Source organism: Lontra canadensis, unplaced genomic scaffold (genome assembly GCF_010015895.1).
Source record: "Lontra canadensis isolate GAN:19392208 unplaced genomic scaffold, GSC_riverotter_1.0 scaffold41, whole genome shotgun sequence".
Taxonomy (NCBI): domain Eukaryota; kingdom Metazoa; phylum Chordata; class Mammalia; order Carnivora; family Mustelidae; genus Lontra; species Lontra canadensis.
The window spans coordinates 2,083,969-2,102,048 of NW_022631035.1; the positions used below are offsets into that span (position 1 = coordinate 2,083,969).

Consider the following 18,080-nt stretch of genomic DNA (forward strand, 5'->3'; position numbering starts at 1 on the left):
ATCTGTTAGATGCATTAGTGCAAGCCTCTAAGGGTAACTGAGGCAGAAGCCATCTTTTGCTGAACGCCCATCGGTGCTGAGCGCATGGGCACAGGGCTCGGAACTGTGAGTCGCTAACTTTATGAAGAGTGTCAGGTGGCAGAGGCCCCAGGGCTTCCCGTTCCCTCGGTTTACCCACTGCCTGGAAGCCCAGAGCCCAGTGGCCCTCTTGTGAAAACCTGGCCTCGCGAGGGGGCCAGACTGCTGGGCTGGGCAGGTCTAAGGCCACTGGAGGCCTGGGCAGCGCCCCCCCCCTCGGCCGTCCCAGCTTTCAGAGCATCTTCCCTGTCTCAGCCCGAGTCCCTTCCACTCCTGCTGGGGAACCTGACTGGCACCCACGAGAGGCAGACACCTGCACACGACAGACATCGTGGCCAGCGTGATGAAATCACCCTCCTCTGCACTTCCAGGTACCACCCTCAGCTGGAAGCGAATGTACCATCCCGCGGAGGAATGTCCGATGACGCCTTGGGGTCCTGCATCCTGGAAGGAGGCACGTGTGTGCTGCTGGCTGAGCAGGCCCGGCCTGAGCACTCACCTTGTTCAGCAGGAAGACGTAGTCAGTCACCAGTGCCCGCAGCTCAGGAATCTGGCTCTCGACCCCCAGCAGCACATGTTCCACGAAAAGAGCCACGGGAAAAATGCGGTTCCAGTGGGTTCTGTAAGAGACGGCTGTCACTCCCTGGGCTTGGACAATAGCATCTGAGATGCCAGGAGTGGGGGGGTGGGGTCTGAGAAAGGGGTGGTGTGGGGGCAGATGGAAGACTCAGAGAGGAGCCCTTTGCTGCATGCTCCCGACCCCCAGCCACCTCCATGTGCCCCATGCCCTCCCTCAGATTTGCAGAGCAGAGGGGCCCCAGGGGGCCACATCCTATCCAGTCTGTGCCGTGTGAGCACTGCCTCTCTCTGGAAGGCCAGCACGGGACCTACCTGCCGGGAAGCCGAGCCTAACTGCTTGCCCCGCTCCTCTGCCTGCTGGTCCCCTGTCCTGTCTGGGCGCCTTCCCACTGCTCCCTTCTGCCAGCATTTCTCCTGTGAAGCCTCAAGCATCTGCTCCCCTTTCTGTCCTGCCTGCACCCCCAGCGCTCCCTGGATGTGTTCTCCCTCTCTGCGTCTCCAGCATCAGCCTGATGCCTGGCACGGAAGAAGGTTCAGCAGATATGATGTGGTGTAAGTGATAAGGTGTAAGTGGCGAGAGAACCCCATGTGCCCGGGACCCAGCCAGTTGCAGGCGAGCACATGGGGAAGGACTGGGTGGGGGCCGGGCTGCTGGTCTCACCTGACTACCCTGATGACATCTGTGGCCAGCCTCCCGCAGCTCTGCAGGTACCCATCAGAGCCCAGGAGGTCCAGTGGCACAGACAGATTCTTCACCATCTGCAGCCACGCCTGGGGGCTGGGCTGCAGGATGTCCCTTGTCAGCAGCTCTGTGCAGGCCACTGCTGCCAGTGCATCCAGAGTCTGGGGGGACAGAGAACAAGCCCCTGACGCAGGAGCATCCCCACCCCTTGTCACTGCTCTAAGTGCTAAGTCCAGAGGTCCAGGCCGTGACCATAGTGTGTTCTCGTGTTCTAGGCTTGGAACCTCAACTTTTCTAGTCCTGGGACCTAGGAGGCAGGAGGCAGATGTGTTCCTCACATCTCTACCTTACCCGGGCACACCGCGCAGAACACAGCTCCCGGGCTTTCCCATCCCGGGCGGCCCCAGAACACAACCCACCTGCTCCAGGAAGGCCAAGCCCTGACTCTGAGCACAAACTGTCCCCACGAGGGGCCATACCAGCTCATGTCCATCCAATGTGACATTCCATGTGCCTTCTGTTGTGTTGTAAAATAGCTCTTGTAGAATCTGGGGGAAGATAGTCAAGATTCTGGACAAGTTCTGCAGCCGGCCCCTGAAGCGCTGGTAAGTGAGGTGCACCCACGGTAAGGAGGCCTCGTCCTTTGGCCTCTCCGCTTGCTCTTGACTGATGCAGGACCCCAGTGCAGCCTGCAAAACCTGGGATGAGAAACAAGCTTTTAGTGTACATGTGTCAAACGCAAAGAAGAGATATATTTTCACAGTGGAAAATTTGAACTGCTCAGAAATGACAAAAGAGAACTTTAAAAACCACGCACATTTACTGTCCCTGGGCACTTTTTGGTGTCACCTCTTCTGGGCATTTTATATCCAAGTCCTGCCCCTGTTTTGTCTTCAAATCACAACTATGGTGTATTTCTGATTTTCCCCCACTTCCTATCACATTGTGAACATTTCTGCCATCAAACGCACTGGAAGAAGACCGATGTTAATGCGTGCCAATCACAACCAACAAGGAGGTGGCTGGGGTTGAATTTGCCTGACCTTTTATGATGGACAGCTACATTGTTTCTATTTTTTTCACGTTAAGAAGTATGGGCTCAGTTGTGAAGTGTCTGCCTTCAGCTCAGGTCATGATCCCAAAGTCCTGGGATGGAGCCCTACTTCGGGCTCCCTGCTCAGCGGGAAGCCTGCTTCTCCCTCTCCTAGTCCCCCTGTGTGTGCTCCCTCTCTTGCTGTCTCTTTCTCTGTCAAATAAATAAATAAAATCTTTTTTTTTTTTTTTTTAAAGAAAAGAACAAAGCTGTAAAGAACATTCCCTATGGATAAAATGTATGTCCTCATCTGGTAACGTTCTTGGGACAAAAACACCAGTTCAGAGTTTACGGTTCCTGATCCAACCTCCAGGCTCTTCCCGAAGCACATGCTTGTTCTCAGCCCTGTCAGCAACGGAAGAGCATCTGGCCTTGTCACAAACCAGTCCCGCCACGTGGGCAGGCAAAATCAGTATCTAAAAGCCACTCACATTCTAATGACTTAGCAGTGAGGCTGGCCAGTATTTCTAATGTTTCTAGATCTCTGCATAATTATTCTGTTAATTCCTGGTTTATATAACTTTCACCAATTTTTTAAAATTAGGAGACCTTATGGGGCTCCTGGGTGGCTCAGCTGATTAAGCATCTAACTCCTAATTCTGGCTCAGGTCGTGATCTCAGGGTCATGAGATCAAACCCTGTGTCGGGTTGCACTCAGCGGTAAACCTGCTCAGGACTCTCTCCCTTTCCCTCAGACCCTCCCTGCAAGCCCCACCCCTGCCACCCTAGAACTTCAGGATCATGACATGAGGCAAAGGCAGACACTTAACCGAATGAGCCACCCAGGTGCCCCATGGAGACTTTCTTATTGATTCCTAAGGATATTTTAATATTTTATTTCACATTATTTTTTTAAGTAGGCTGTATGCCTGGTTTGGAGCATAGTGTGGGGCCTGAACTCAGGACCCCGAGATCAAGAACTAAGCTGAGATCAAGAGTCAGACATTTAACCTACTGAGCCACCCAGGCCCCCAATTTTATTTCATATATTTAAGTAATCTGTACACCCAACATGGGGCTCAAACTCACAACCCTGAGATCAAGAGTTGCACGTTCCACTGACTGAGCCAGCCGGACGCCCCGTGATTCCCAAGAATATTTAATTAACCCTTAATCATGCTGGTTGTAAATATGTTCTCCTCAAATTTGTCACTTTCATTTTTTATGTACTTAAGTTTGAAATCCTTCGGTTGTCAGAAGTATCATAATATCGACTAAAATTTCCGCTGTTATTGCCTATAATGATCAGTTAAATTCACCTAATTTTTTTCAAGAGGAACTCCACGTTTAAAAAACAAGGCATTAAAGGGAAATGGAGGTCTTCTTTGTGTTAATGAATAGCCCGTGGTCTGGGGGCCCCGGGGGGGGGGGTGCTGAGGGTCCCAGAACACTCAGCAGTGGAAGAATGGCTCACCCCCGTGTGACACCATCACCGCCCCGCCCGAGACCCAGCACTTACCGCCAGTTCTTCCCGAGTGGACGCTCTCATTGTCAAAAGGAGGAAGTCCTTCATGTAGCACCGAAACAGTTCCCGCTGCTGTTCCGCACTGAGCTGAGCAAGAAACCTGCCCAGCGGGGTCTGCTGAAAGATTTCCACTAACTTCTTCGACGTTCCTACGGAGGAGAGCCAAGAAGGGTTTGGAGGGAGAACGTGAGGTGTGACTCTGGCCCCGCGTTCAGAAACCGCCACGTCTCCTGGGGAAGGGCCGTACTGCGAACAGCAGCAGCGGGTAAGGCTCTGCTGAACGCTGGCTCTCGGCAATGGGGAGCAAGCGGCAGGATCTGACGGTGCTTTCATTTTAGATGTTTTTAGACGTTTTAGATGTTTTCCCAGCGGAGTACCAGAAACAAAGGTTAGATTTGTCACAAACAGCCTAGCTGGCTCCAAGTGGATAAAACGACCTAAAGCAACCAGGCTCTATGGCTAGCATCATAATGTGCTTCAGGAACCCCAGGACCCAAGTGGGTCAGGAGTAAGTGGGCTGCTCTTCAGGGGCTGGGGTCACATGCTGCTCACACCAGAAAGATCTGCCTCTAGTGCATGAGCGCTGGCCCCTAGGTCACATGCTATCACAGAAAAGCAGGGTCAGTTAGGATATGGCCTCGAAAAAAAGAAATACTCTTTCCTCAGGACAGAGACTGCTTCAGTTTGCTCAGAGCAAGTGGCAGAATGTGTACCCAGATAAGTAACGTGGTCAAGTATTTAACCCCCCCTTTTTTTTTGCTATTTTCTAAAGATTTTTATTTATTGTCAAAGAGAGAAAGAGAGAGAGAAAGCAAAAGCAGGAAGAACGGAAGGCAGAGGGAGAAGGAGGCTCCCCACTAATCAGGGAGCCCAACACAGGACTTGATCCCAGGACCCTGGGATCATGACCTGAGCCTAAGGTAGACACTTATGACTAGCCACACAGATGTCCTGACTTTTTTTTTTTTTTTAAAGGTTTTTTTTTACGTATTTGAGAGAAAGAGAATGAGCAATGGGGAGGAGCGGGCTGTGGTAGAGAGAGACAGAGAAAGAAGCAGACTCCCCGGTGAGCAGGAAATCTGGTGTGGGACTCGATCCCAAGACCCTGGTATCGTGATCTAAGCTGAGAGCAAATACTTAACTGACTGAGTCACCCAGGTGCCCCTTGACCTGTTTTTTTCAAAGGCAATACCATAAGTAAACTTTGAAAAGACCATCTCGTGTATGAAAGATGACTTTTGCAAAATCATGCCCTATCCCCAGATTTCCTGGGACACTTATGGACAAGCTGCTCGGCCTGTGAGGGCAGAGCAAAGAGCCCTGTGGTTTAGGACACTGACCGCTCAGTTTGGAGGAGCTGATTCCACTCTGGTCGCTGATGCTGTTGGGAAAGGCTCACCTAGGGACATCTCCTGAGTGCTGGCACCCTAGTTATCCAGAAGCCTCCAAACGGGGATGACCCACTTATGGCAGCGAGTCAGCACGTCCTATTTCCCCACCTCCCTGGCTCACCTTCGGCTCCGGTGATGTACTGAGCCTGGACCCTCAGCTCCTCCAGATAGTCTTTGATTCTGCAGCTGAATGGGACATCACTGGACACACCCTCAGGAGGGCTCATTCCGTTCTGCACTGTGATGTAGGGTATCTCACTTTTAGACCTGAGTCGGGCAGAGGAGGACAAAGGACGGGATCAGTGAGTGGTTGCTCAAAGCAGGAGACCCACACCGCTGCCAGTTCCTCTCCATGCTCGATGGCAGGTGCGCCTACAAGGCCTCAGAGGCAGCCTGCTGGTCCATTTCACAGCTCAGGGCTTCTGTTGCAGAGGAACCCAGGACGTCCACAGATCACCTCTGCCTCACAGACAAACAGAAACGCACCAAGGCCGGGAAGAGTCAAGCAGGCTACCCAACGTCTGCTGTGCCTGGACCTACCCTCGCCCTCCACCATGGAGAACGTGGCCTGTCCAAGGCGACCCTTTCCATCACGGTCCACAGCATCTTGTTTTCTAAATAAGTGTTCCCACTGGAGATCCAAAACCCCAGTCACTCGTAGACTCATTATTCGCCCATACTACAGAATGGAAGCCCTCGAAATCCAAGAGGAAGCTCTTGGGAGGCCCGCTGAGAGTGAGCTATGTAAGAGCAGGCCCGGAGTGGGCCATGTGGGTCGTGCCACGGAATGAGGGACAGGCAGAGCCGCACGCATCAAACAGCTCTCCGAAGCGCGGTCTCACCGGGGTAGACAAAGCTGAAGCTGGAAATTCTATCTGTGGTGGGTGATCTGGAAGCGAGGAAATTAGGAAGGGGAATGAAACCAGGATGTCTCAGAACTTTCCAGAACTCCCATTTGTTACTGCAAAACCATCACCCTCAGGCTGCAAAAGGAGGCCGCATTTAAAATACATGTGACTCAGGGGCGGCGCCTGGCTGGTTCCATTGATGGGACTGTGCGACTCCTGATCTTGGGTTGTGAGTTCGAGCCCCACACTGTGTATAGAGAGTATGTAAAAATAAAATCTTAAAAAAAAATAAATGTGATTCCAAAATGGAAACCTATGCTTTGTCAATTACTTGGAAGAACACATGAAGACTTTTGCCGCATTACGATTTTTTTTCCCTTTCCACAAAATGAAACTCTCCTATTTACCTCGTATCATTTGTCACAAGAGGAATGTTCAGAAGCTTCATGTCCCGGAAAATAAACATCCAAAGATCTCTTGTCCACGAAGGAGAGTCTGGCCTGGTCAGTAGCTCGAGATTGCTGTCTCTGTCCATGACGGAGACCATGCTCGCCAGGAGAGGGGTCACCACACCTTGGACCCGCTTCCAGAGGGTCTGCCTGCAGTGCAGGGGAGAGGAGATGTCATTCCAGCTCCGTGAGCACAGACTGCTGCAGGAGTCATGCCTCCTTCGGACACTCGGTTCCTTCTAGGCCGGAACAACGCATCGGGTCTCCCGATTCCACACTACGGCTAGGGCGGTAAATGCAGACTGCCATTGTCTGTAAGTACTCGAAGAAAAACTCACAGATAGAAACGTCTAGGGTTGGAGGCAGGACCAGGATATACCTTAATTCTACATGGAATAAGTGGTCATCGGCTCCCTAAAAAAAAGGCCAAGTAGCATTTGTTGAACCCTGTCATACAGCTAATTTCCCAGGGCAAGTCGTCCAGGCTCTACAAGAAGAGGGACCATGTGCATTTGGGGAAAAAAATAAATTTTACTCTAAAAAAAAAAAAACCAGTTATAGAGAGAATATAATAAAGCACAAGGCAAAATAAATGTGTTCCACGTCAAGGGAAACAGGAGAGTAGCTGTTTCTCTAGAAGGTCGCTCTTGCTGATGGTTGGGCACACTGGGTCTGAGTGTTTCTACATCCAGAGGGACACTTCTCTGCTTCTATGAACTACACTGTCCTTCGCTGTTATCACGATATTTATACACAATCACAAACTCTGTAACCCAGTGTAAGACATCTGTTACCAGCTCATTCACACCGGGGAGACCAATTCAGGTCCCTTTTGAAAAGAAGAAAAAAAGATGATTTCCTTCTTGAAGTGTGAATTCATGGGCAAGAATCCACAAGCATCTACCGAGGAAACAAATCATGCTGATGATCAGAGAGCACCTGACTGAAGGGAAACGTGCGCACAGCAGGGAAGCGTAGCAGGCCGCAGGGTGACAGCTGGAAGCGGGCTCTAGGGCTGTGTGCTCTAGGGCTCTAGGAAGGTGTCCCTGGACAGGCATGCAGACCTCGGACATCAAGAACAACTAGGACTATCACACCTTGGATTTTAATCCTGAGAGGGCAAACGACATAGGTCCCAAGTACGTGGATGGTAAAGAGAGATGGGCGTAGAGATTGTGGGAGTGGGCCAGCAGGCTCTGGAGCCCGCCTGATGGCAGACATAAGGGAGCTACAGGTGTAGTCCTGACCGCTCCACGAAGGTGTGTTCAGAGAGCACTGGTGCCTGCTAAGGGCTGGGCCAGCCCCAACGCCATAGCCAACAGCAGAGCAATCACAAGTGGGGCCACGTGTGCGCTGCTTGGAATACCTGTCAAGTGTGTACCCAAAACACAGATTTCAAGGATATTAATGTGAAATTAAGTACTTAGTAGTACTGTAAGGAGTGAATGAGGGAAAGGATCTGGGTTCATATGTGATCTTCTACAATTCCTCACTCAGAGGGTGTAAGTAGGAAAGACACTAAGGGTAACTGAAGAAGAAAACTGAAACAGAAACCCCCGCCCACAGCAGTAAAACCAACACTGACAAGCTCACACCTTCCTTCAACTCAACTCCAGGGGCGCCCACACTGCCCTCCTGCCTCAGTGTAGGAATGCTGTGTCACTGAAACCACACGAATCGTGGCAGGGAAGACCGGACGGGAGAGGCTTCAGGTGAGCTGAACATTCTTTCAGGAATGAGGAGACCAGGGCAGTGTGACTGTCACAAGCTTACAAAGACTCTGTGGATAAGGTGGGGGCCGAATCTTTCTTGGGGGAACCCACAGCATCCCACCTCTCTCCACAACACGGGTTGTCTCACCTGGTCCGGAAAAACAGTCAGGTTTTACAGAAAAAGGACCATGGCCACGGAATGAACACTCCCGGGTCGGATGCCTATGATTATCACGTAACTTCAACCAAACCTCAGGCCTGGGACAAGCATTTTCTTCCCTCCCTGCCTATCACCACCTCCACAACCTCAAACTGCAGCCACCTCCAGGGGCGGCCACGCCGGCCAGTGTTTACCTCCCGCAAGAGCAGGTGCTCTGGTTCTGTTGTTGTTAGGACAGAATGTAAGCATGCGGAAAAGTAGACAAGAGTCTAGCTAACCCCACTTACCACCACCCAGACCACCCTGCATCTTTCGGAGAAAACAAAAGACCACTCTGAACTGCTCAGAGCTCTAGGAAGAAGTGGGTGGCCAAGCCGACCACGGCCAGGGCGCTCCTGCCCCGCCATCGCATCACGGCCCCCAGATGCCCTTCGTCCCGGTACCTGAATGTGCCTGCCTCCTGGAGAGCGTCCTGATTCGAGGCTTCCCTCGACACCCACTCCTTCACGATCAAGAAGCAATTCTCTTCCTGCTGCTTGAGGAGGGCGTAGAGGCGCGCCTTGCACGCCTGCAGGAAAGCAGCTGCAGAAGGGCAGAGGGGCCGTGTCCTGGGTGTGTCACACAGGCACTCCTGAGGAGGAGCCTGCCTGTGTGTGGCCCCAGGACCCTGTACCTTTCTCCACGTCGTCCTTGTTCAACAGCTGGAGAAGAATCTCCACTCTCCGCATGCCGCGCGGGCGGCCCTCCTGCGGGTCCCTGAGCATGCCCACGGCACCCTGGATGCAGCTCTGCAGCAGGCTGGTGGTGTCCAGGATCTGCGTGCGGGAGGCGGGGATGGTAAGGTCTCCTGGCCCCCCACCACCCCTGTCCCTCTGAGGGCCACTGCGGGGGGACTCCGCCATGGGGAACCCTGCCCTGGTTGTGGGCCTCGACTCCAGAGGTGAGCAGAAGGAGGCTGCCTGCGGGGTAGCCTGGCCTTCTGGGAGGCCCAAGAACAAAGAGCCAGAACTCACCTCACTCCTGCCTCGCTTAGCACATGTGCCGCCCAGTGTCTCAGAGCCTTCTGTTTCCAAGCCCGCCTCTGCCGCCTCCCCTGACCTGGCAGCCTGGGTTTCCTCTGCCTCCTCCTGGCTGTCTCCAGCCCCGTATCTTGTCTCCGCTGCAACAGAAGCATAGTGAAGCCACTGGGGACGGGAGTGGCACGCAGACTCTCACCACAGGCCTCCCGGCCCCTCGCCCCAATGCAGGCCCCATAGGCGAGGCTGCGGAGCACACAGGCTGGCCTCTAACCAGCCCCGTCTGTGTGGTCCGCCAGCGGCAACACTTGTTCCCATCCATGGTTCCCAACCACATCCGTAGCATAGCTGACATGTGGCCCCGGTGACCAGAGTGTGACACATGGCAGAGACTCCCCCCGCCCCCAGCCCCGGTTTCACAGCCTGCTGCGTCCATGAAGACCTGCTCTGCCATGTGGGACTCCTGACCAGTGCCTGGTCCTGGGTAGGAGCAGGTGTTGCCTGTGGATTTGTCCCCGCCAGGGGCAGGTGCAATGGGCACGAGGCATAGCCTGGCCCTCACGGGACAGCAGTGTAGCTCCCCGCACCTCTGCACCCCTGGCCACCACTCCTGCTGTCCTACTTACATCCCCAAAAGCTTTCTCCCGACTTACACTCAGGGTTCTCTTCTGGCTTAAAGAGCTGGCTGATGGCCACATCCTGCAACTTAGTCACATCTGAAACCATGACTGTGGACTTCCGGAGATCGTCAATGTGCACAGACTGCCACAGCCCTGTGGGGGGTAAAAGCCATCTAGAGTCTGCCCATGCCTTTCCTGGTGTCCTCTTGTCAGCCACAAGCAGGGACACACCATGGGTCCTGACGTTTCAATACACTGCTGCTCAATACACTGACGCCCAAAGCCTGGAAACCACACAGAAACCACCTGTCCCTGCATCTATGCCGATGACCAAAACATGAACATTGGTCATGAGAACGAAGAGAACTGCCTTTTTGTAAAGGATATCTGAAGGTTCTTGAATATTTTCCATTTTGTATCATACTTGCTGCATCACAGTTAGTAAAGAGTGTGTGAAACTGGCAAGACTTGCTTCCCGTTCCCCAAGCCGTTATTTGTCAATTTCTTAAAATACCAATTTTCTTAACATTAGTTGGTTTAATTCTCAGAAGAATAAGGGAGACAGAAAGAGGTGTAAGATACTATTTTGCTCCCTCCAGAAACAGGCATAAAGTGGCAGTGCTTCTGAAACAGTGCCAGCTGGGAGGGTCTTCTGAGTCGTCTGTGTTACGCACGGCAAGGCCCCACAGAGGCTAAGCAAATGTTGATCTACCGGTCTATGAAGGGGCAGCCAGCGGCTGGGGCAGCAAGTCCAGACACAAGTGTTTCCCGATGAAACCAGTGGTAAGAAATCTCATGGCATCCGAAACGAGTACTGCTGAGACTAACATCGGTGTTCTAATTCCAGACTTGTACACCATGGGGCCAAATTAGGAAAAACTCAGACGTGATCTAAATCAGCATTTTCAGTAACATTTTTCATCCTACCTCCATGAAATCCCACGTAGGATGTTCCGCTTCCCATCCGGGACAGTTTGGTGATAAAATAGACCAAGATGCGGTCCTTATTGCCTTGTAGCTTGTTGATTTCATTTATGGAAGAATACCTATTTTAAAACAAACAAAGACAAAACAACTCAAAAAACAAAACAAAACAAGACAAAAAACAAGCAAATAAACAAAACCAAAGTCATGAAGTGGCTGAAGAGTGTCCTACGTGGTCGCATTCGATCTTGTGTCTTCTTAGCTTTAAATTTTTCTTAAGACTTTATTTATTTGACAGAGAGAGAGACGGACCATAAGCAGGGGGAACAGCAGACGGAGAGGGAATAGCAGGCTCCCCGCCGAGCAGGGAGCCCGATGCGGGACTCGATCCCACAACCCCGAGATCATGACCTGAGTGGAAGGCAGACACTTCGCCGACTGAGCCACCCAGGCGCCCTAGGTAAATTTCATAACCTCATGCTCACTGTTTCCTCTCGTGAGAAGAGGGCAAGCTCTGGATCACCAGGAACATTTTCTTCCCTCTGCTTTGAAGTGCCATGTCCCTATGGACCAGGAGTTCTGTCCTACAACCCTCGATGGGCCTGCTCTGAGGCTGCACGGGGTGAGGCGGGCTGGGCTTTCTATCCTGAGAAAAAGGATTCCGTGAACCCACAACCACGCTATGAAATACGGCTTCCAATGCCTTCAAAGGCCCAGAAATCACTTTCCCCTAACTAAAGTAGTAAGAGAACATAGTACCCGATTTCTGCTATACTAATACCATAAAAACGTCCAATAAATACAAACGGAAGCTTTTACATACTGATTGCTCTTGAGCTTGCGGTATATTCAAGTGGCATAATTTAACTGTAATAACTACGAGACATGTCTGCAGACATGTTCCGAGGATATTCTTTTATATCCGGCTAACAATCTATTATTTACACCTCTTTGCATTTTACCATTTTTGCCTTGTTTTAGTCTTTTCTCTAGCCCATATCTGTGGGGAATGAAAAGCGAGAGCCGTTCTATTTTTGTTTCCTTGTGTATTCTAATACTATACTGTTTTCAGGGAAGAAACTCTTCAGGAACTCCTGAAGGAAATTTGGGCTTTCTGGGTAGTTTCTGAGAAAAACAACGAAAACTTACTTAGCTGAAGCGATGAGCTGAGCACTGCGGACTCCGTCTTCGAAATCCGTTTGAATGATAAGGATTTTGCATCTGGCTGCATCAGTTAAGCAGTTTCTGAAAGTATAAAGAAATTGCCTGTCCTAAACAACGGGTGATAAAACTCCCAGAGTGATAGGAAATATGAAGGAATTTATTGGTGAGAATCACTCAGGTGGGGCCCCCTCTATGTGGACAGAGAAGCCAGTGGAGAGCGCATAAAGCCCAGTAAATGCTTCCCTAATGAGACAAAAGGCGCTGGCTTCTGAGAAGGATGCCTACGCAGAAGGCAGGACAGACAAAGGGGACACAGGGAAAACGGGACACCGTCCTTCTCCATCGTGTGTCCTCGGTGTTCGCTAACCAGGGCTGGTGACGGCGCCAGTGGCCCCTGCAGTCAGGCACGTGAAGCACAAAGCCGTCGGAGCTGAGGGTGGGGGGACGGGGAGGGAAGGGGGAGCCTCACTGGACTTTTCCGAGGAATGAGCTCTCGGTATCAAACTGCTGCAGGGACAGGATCGTGGGCCTCAGAGCTCTGTCCGTTATTTCTGATTCCAAAATTTCACAGTCATGGCTGGTGAGCAGCCTGGAGAAAGTGGTGATCTGCAAAGTCAGGAAATGCCAATTATTGTCTAGAATTCAAGGGAGGCTGCGGGTTTGCTGGTTTAGAAACAGGAGGCTGCTGAGCAAGTATCTTCTATGGGCTCAGCATCACTGTGCAGTTGGTATACAGAGAGAAAAGCATCCAAACTCAGAGGAGTTTTGAAAAATGAGGCAGTGGTGAGGCAAACAGAACCTACGGGATCCAAAGGTAACAGAGGGAAGACTCAACCTATCACCAGGTGCCTTCAAATCTCCTTGGACTCCAGTGTCTCTTCCTGTCCGGCCCCTCCTAGAAGTTCGGATGACTCCTTAGGGCTCCACACGAATGCCATTCCTCCCTCCTAGTCTTCTGTACACTTCCTGATGGAGTGCAGCTGGCTGGTGCCCTTTCTGCCCCCAAGTTATGACCAATTCTCCTGTAACCCTAGATCACCCCCCCGCCCCACCCAGAGCAAACCAAAACACTCCTTATGGGCATGCAGCTATCACAGCTCCTGAACCCCCAACTCCAGGCCGGCCCTGCCACTGAGCTTCTGATTCCCATGTCCACCTTCATGACAGACGTTGTCTGCCTGGATCCCACAGGGGCAGCAGAGTCTGTCCCGAATGGAATTTACCACCAATATTTGTTGCTCATTCCTGGCTTGTAATTAACCAAACCTCCAGTCATCCAAGGAAGACGCAGGAAGTCATCCCTACACCCCTTCGTCTTCCAGAGCCTCCAGACGGCATCAGTCATTAGCTCTCCAGTTCCTGTGCCGTCTCCCAGCTCCGTCTACCAGCAGCTCTACTTTGAACTGGTTCAGTGGCCTCCCTACCTGTCCTTCCTGTGATAGTCTTTCATCAGGCCTTCTCCCTCTCCCAGGCAACCAGCCGCATCTCCCTATGCAGTCCTCTCTCTCTCTCCTCATCAGCACCGCGGAGAGGACCCTCCATGAAGGCTCAGCAGGGCCATGTCATCCCCAACTCTTGGCCCCTGCACCCTCGAGCTCCACACTACACAGCGGCCAGTTCCTGGTTTCCTGCACAGGTGGCACTGTGCCACACCTTGACACCTTTGCTCCAGTAGGGACCTCTGCCCATAACACTTCCTCAGCCTCATTTCACAGTTGGCCGGAGGGTCCTCTGACCTCATACCCTGACGTGCATTGCTCCTTTCTGCCCCTAAAGATAGCCCCGTGGTATGATGCCAACGGCACCCGTTCATGAGTCTTACACTGTATGCAGACCAAGGCCAAGAACGGTGCCGACGCATTTTTATATCCTCGGTGCCCTTGTGTCCCTCCGTTAGTTGAAGTGGGCACTGGACACAATGTTAAAATCACCACAGAGCTCTGCACAGTAACAGGCACTCCCAACTTGCTCTGACTGAATTTTTGTGAGTGTCTGGGTTTCCCTGCCCTTAACGGAGAGAAACTAAAGTCCAAACACGTCAGTTTATAAATCCTATACACCGACTAGAAAAGAATCCTGAATTCTAGAAACTAGGGATGCAAGGCCTCAGAAAGAAAACAAAGGTAAAATTATAATCACCTCCGTGAAGGTGACACGGTGCCCCAGATCCGCTGTGTGAAGCTGGGCCTGAAGGAAGTCTGCGAAGGAGTTATGCTGCTGCCTGTGGTAGTATTCTCGCGACAGGGACTGTGCGGCGAACAGGCCCAGGGAGGTAGCTCCCAGCCGAATCACGGCATCTGGCGTGGCACAACCCAGCAGAATCAACTTGGCCTCCTCAGACACCTTCTGGTACAGTTCATCAGTCAAGATGCTGGGCCCCAGCCTCTCGGTGACCTGGAGCACCACAGAGGCGCACGCATCCGGGTGGTAGCCGATGAAGACTTCAGAAGGGCTGTACTTGTGTCCGGCTACAAACTGCTCCGCTTTCACATCTGCAAATCTCTCCACCCAGCTCTGGAGCTCCTCCACGATGTTTTTCTGCCATCTCTCCAAAACAGTGTTGATATCCAGATAGTGTTTCTCCAGCCGGTTAATGAGAGGGATGGGAAAATGTTTGTAGACAACGTCTTTCTCTTCAATGACTATCAAGCGGAAGTCTGGGTGAACCCGACATTTGACCCGGTGGGTCCCCAGACCAAGGTCCACGTACTTCTGGCCCCCCAGGTAGACGTAGTACTGATTGAGCGCGTCGTAGAGGCTCTCGTACAGGCTCTGCAGGTTGAGCAGCACCACCATCTTGCCCGTTTCCATGCAGATCTTCACTCGGTTGATATTTCTGCAGACCTGGGTGTACTCCTGGTCCCTGGGAAAGCTGGAACCAAAAATGATCTCCGGCTGCCGGTCCTCCTTGAAGAACGTCTGCTGCAGGACCTGCAGGGCCGCGTAGTTTCTGGTCAGCACAAGCAGGTAGCGGGACTCAGAGCCGTCCAGCTCCTTGCCCGACGCCTTCTGAAGGTCACTGTACATGTTCTCCTGGATCAGCTGCATGGTGCTGACTTCTTCCCAGCACTTCGCCTCAGGCAAACTGGCTGTAAAAATGTCCAGAGCGTGGATGTCATCTTTGCCACTGAAGTTCCGAAGGACAGCCTGAGCAATATCCCGCGGGGAGGGCGCATTATTAGAAGACTTTGCCTTGGCGAAGACCATTTTGATGAGGCTATAGTAGTCACGGAGCCCAAAGAATTCCTTGTCTTGCTTCTCACACACGGTTTCATAGGCTCTGGCAAAGGGCGCAAAGTAGCCTTGGACTCTTTGTTGAACTAGGGGCTCTGAGGAGCAAATCCCCTTAGCACTCTCTATGAGCTCTTTCTTGTTGGGACTGCCACGTGACACAAAAATACCCCGGTTCATCTTGGCAGGGTCCAGGGCCCAATTGGAGATGCCTATGAAGCCAACCTTTTTGTGGGGGGCAGGATCGTCATCAATGCACCCATATTCCAACAGCGGGTGCAGAGTCTTCAAGGGCATTTTCGGCGAATCTTCTGCCAGTCCAACCTCATCCAACACCACCACAGAAACGTACTGCTGTAGGTCCTTTCCCTGCTGGAAGCGGGCACACTGCCTGAAGGTGCTTATGATGCCTTGAGGAGTAGAGTGTGGGCTGCACTGGAATGATACCAGATGGACCTGCTTCAGGCTCCGGAAGAGGTCCGAGTGAGCTGCCGGGCCTTGCATGGCATCTGCCACAATGGTCTTGGCAAGAGATTTGGAGCTGCCGGGCTTCCCCACCAGGAAGAGGGGAATCTTCAGCTCAATGCAGATAACCATCATGAAGACATTCTCCTTCAAAGCCAAGTTCCTAGCGATGGTTTTCCTTAAAGACACACCATTTAGAAAAAGACTCTGTGTTTGAGCTATCTCCTCCAGAATAATCTTGCTGTCGTTATATGGTTCTGGAAAGAGACTGCAAATAGCTCTCCAGTACGATTCCTTCTGTTCTAAAGAGGCGTGATAGCACACCCCGAGGGCCAGCACCAGGGACCAGAGGACAGGATCTCTCTCCACATTGTTTTGGCTGACGTGGGACTCTTGGAGAAAGGACTCCAGCTTTGACAGGAGCATCACATTGTGGTCATAAAACCATCTGAACACTTTGACACAGCGCTCCACATCCCTGAGGCTGACAAAGCTGCACTCGTTCACTCTCGTCCTCATGAAAGCCTGAGAGGCAGAGAGCACTTCCGTGATCACAAGAGTCTCGTCTTCATCTAACCTGATGGCATCCACCAGCCTCTGCACAATCTGCAGGATGTAGAGCTTTTCGGCAGTGTTGTTCAGCTGTCCGAAATCCCACACCAGCGGGATCAGGCTGGGCGGCAGAGCATGCACTCGGTACACCAGCTGCCGCAGGGGGATGGAGCCGAGCCTTTCCACCGTGTCCTCTGCACTGACCCTGTATCCCAAACCGGCCGACTCCAAGCGGCAGATCATCTCCTGCGAGTGCTTCCGGTAAGGGTTGCAGGCCGCTATGATATGCAGGCCCGAGTCTTTGGCCAGGGGCTGGCCGCCCACTGTACGATCACACAGGACTTCCTTGATACAGCTTATGGCTTCTGTCGTATTGGCTTCATCAAAGAACAAGATAGTGTCCAGCTGATGTCGGTCCTTGTTGTACATAGCAAGTTTCTCTGCCTCCCGCACTTTGGAGTAGATCATCTCTGCAGTGGTTCCTCCGTGGACCTTGACCAGCTTCATGGTTTCAGCTTTAGTGCCCCCACGTCGCAGGTCACTGAGGAATTTAATGAGCCTGGTTTTCCCACAGCCGGTCTCTCCCATGATGATGACGGGGATCCCACACCGGAACCGCATCTCGATGGCAAGGATCTTTAGCATATTGTCCATTGTGAGCTCATAGGTTTCATCAGGGTCCACGAGCCACTGGATCCCCAACACCAGGCAGAGCTTTGCAAGTTTCTCATGTCTGGGAAGCTTATCAAAGTCAACATTGAAAGGCACCCTCTGAAGCAATAGCCCCCGGTACAGTTCCATCCCCATGACATCTTTCTTGATCACTCTCCCACCGGAGAGGTCGATGGCATCAAGGCTGCCACTCCTATTGGGCTTGATGTGGAAGCCCATGAATGTCATGGATGTGTGGTCACCATTGAAGAACACGTACGGGTGAGGCTCTGACTCCCACCTCTTCCGGAGAGTGAAAGGGGCTAGGTCTTCTTCACTGACCCCATCCATGGTCACTGTGGTTCTCCCAGGGCTCTGATCGGACGTATTAAGTGTCGGTGTGGCGAAATCTCTTGCCATGAAGATCATGAAGGTGACCACAAAGTTCTTGAAGCCTTGCAGTGTGTCTCCAATCAAGCGCGGGTCGCAGAAGAGGGAGGTCTCACAATCTCTGAGCTGATAATTCAGGAACCCAGCAAAGTTCCGTAGCTCTGCCCAGGATGGATTTATCAACCCACAATAAATCAGGAAATACTGGAGGCATTCCCCAGGAGTGCCTTCCACAGAGCCTTTCTGGTACTGAAACATGTCTAGGTTTTGTTTCTCATGGAACCGTTTCAAATACTGATAAGGCCTCTGGAAAGTCTCACTGTGGAATGCTTTCTGGTCCATCCCTGGATCGCTGTAGCTCTCTTCGGGATTCAGCTCCATGTCGATCACTTCTTTGGGAGGCCGGCAGGTGACTCTTGGGAAGATATCGAGAAAACTGAAGTGGGGGGGGTGTGTACTCTAGAAAGGGGAGACATGAATAAAATGGTTATGACTATGTTTCCTAAAAAATCTTCTTCATTTTAACCCTCCACGTGATCTACACTGGCTGTACACATGCAGTATATAGGACCTTTCTGAGATCCCACTTTCCATAAACTGATTTCTGCAG

The 18,080-nt window shown here is 51.9% G+C and overlaps 1 protein-coding gene across 1 annotated transcript in view; it reads right to left on the reverse strand.

Annotated features, from left to right (window-relative positions):
• RNF213 (ring finger protein 213) overlaps window positions 1-18,080 on the reverse strand; it is a 101,359-nt gene that overhangs the window by 24,252 nt on the left and 59,027 nt on the right. The window contains exons 30-43 of the mRNA XM_032870432.1: window positions 14,321-17,929; window positions 12,651-12,787; window positions 12,167-12,262; window positions 11,021-11,139; window positions 10,127-10,246; window positions 9,471-9,616; window positions 9,131-9,272; window positions 8,901-9,039; window positions 6,544-6,735; window positions 5,410-5,555; window positions 3,892-4,046; window positions 1,819-2,037; window positions 1,319-1,500; window positions 578-698 (exon numbers count right to left, since the gene is read on the reverse strand). Of these exons, the coding sequence (XP_032726323.1) occupies window positions 578-698; window positions 1,319-1,500; window positions 1,819-2,037; window positions 3,892-4,046; window positions 5,410-5,555; window positions 6,544-6,735; window positions 8,901-9,039; window positions 9,131-9,272; window positions 9,471-9,616; window positions 10,127-10,246; window positions 11,021-11,139; window positions 12,167-12,262; window positions 12,651-12,787; window positions 14,321-17,929 (5,523 nt within the window). The remainder of the gene's footprint in view (window positions 1-577; window positions 699-1,318; window positions 1,501-1,818; window positions 2,038-3,891; window positions 4,047-5,409; window positions 5,556-6,543; window positions 6,736-8,900; window positions 9,040-9,130; window positions 9,273-9,470; window positions 9,617-10,126; window positions 10,247-11,020; window positions 11,140-12,166; window positions 12,263-12,650; window positions 12,788-14,320; window positions 17,930-18,080) is intronic.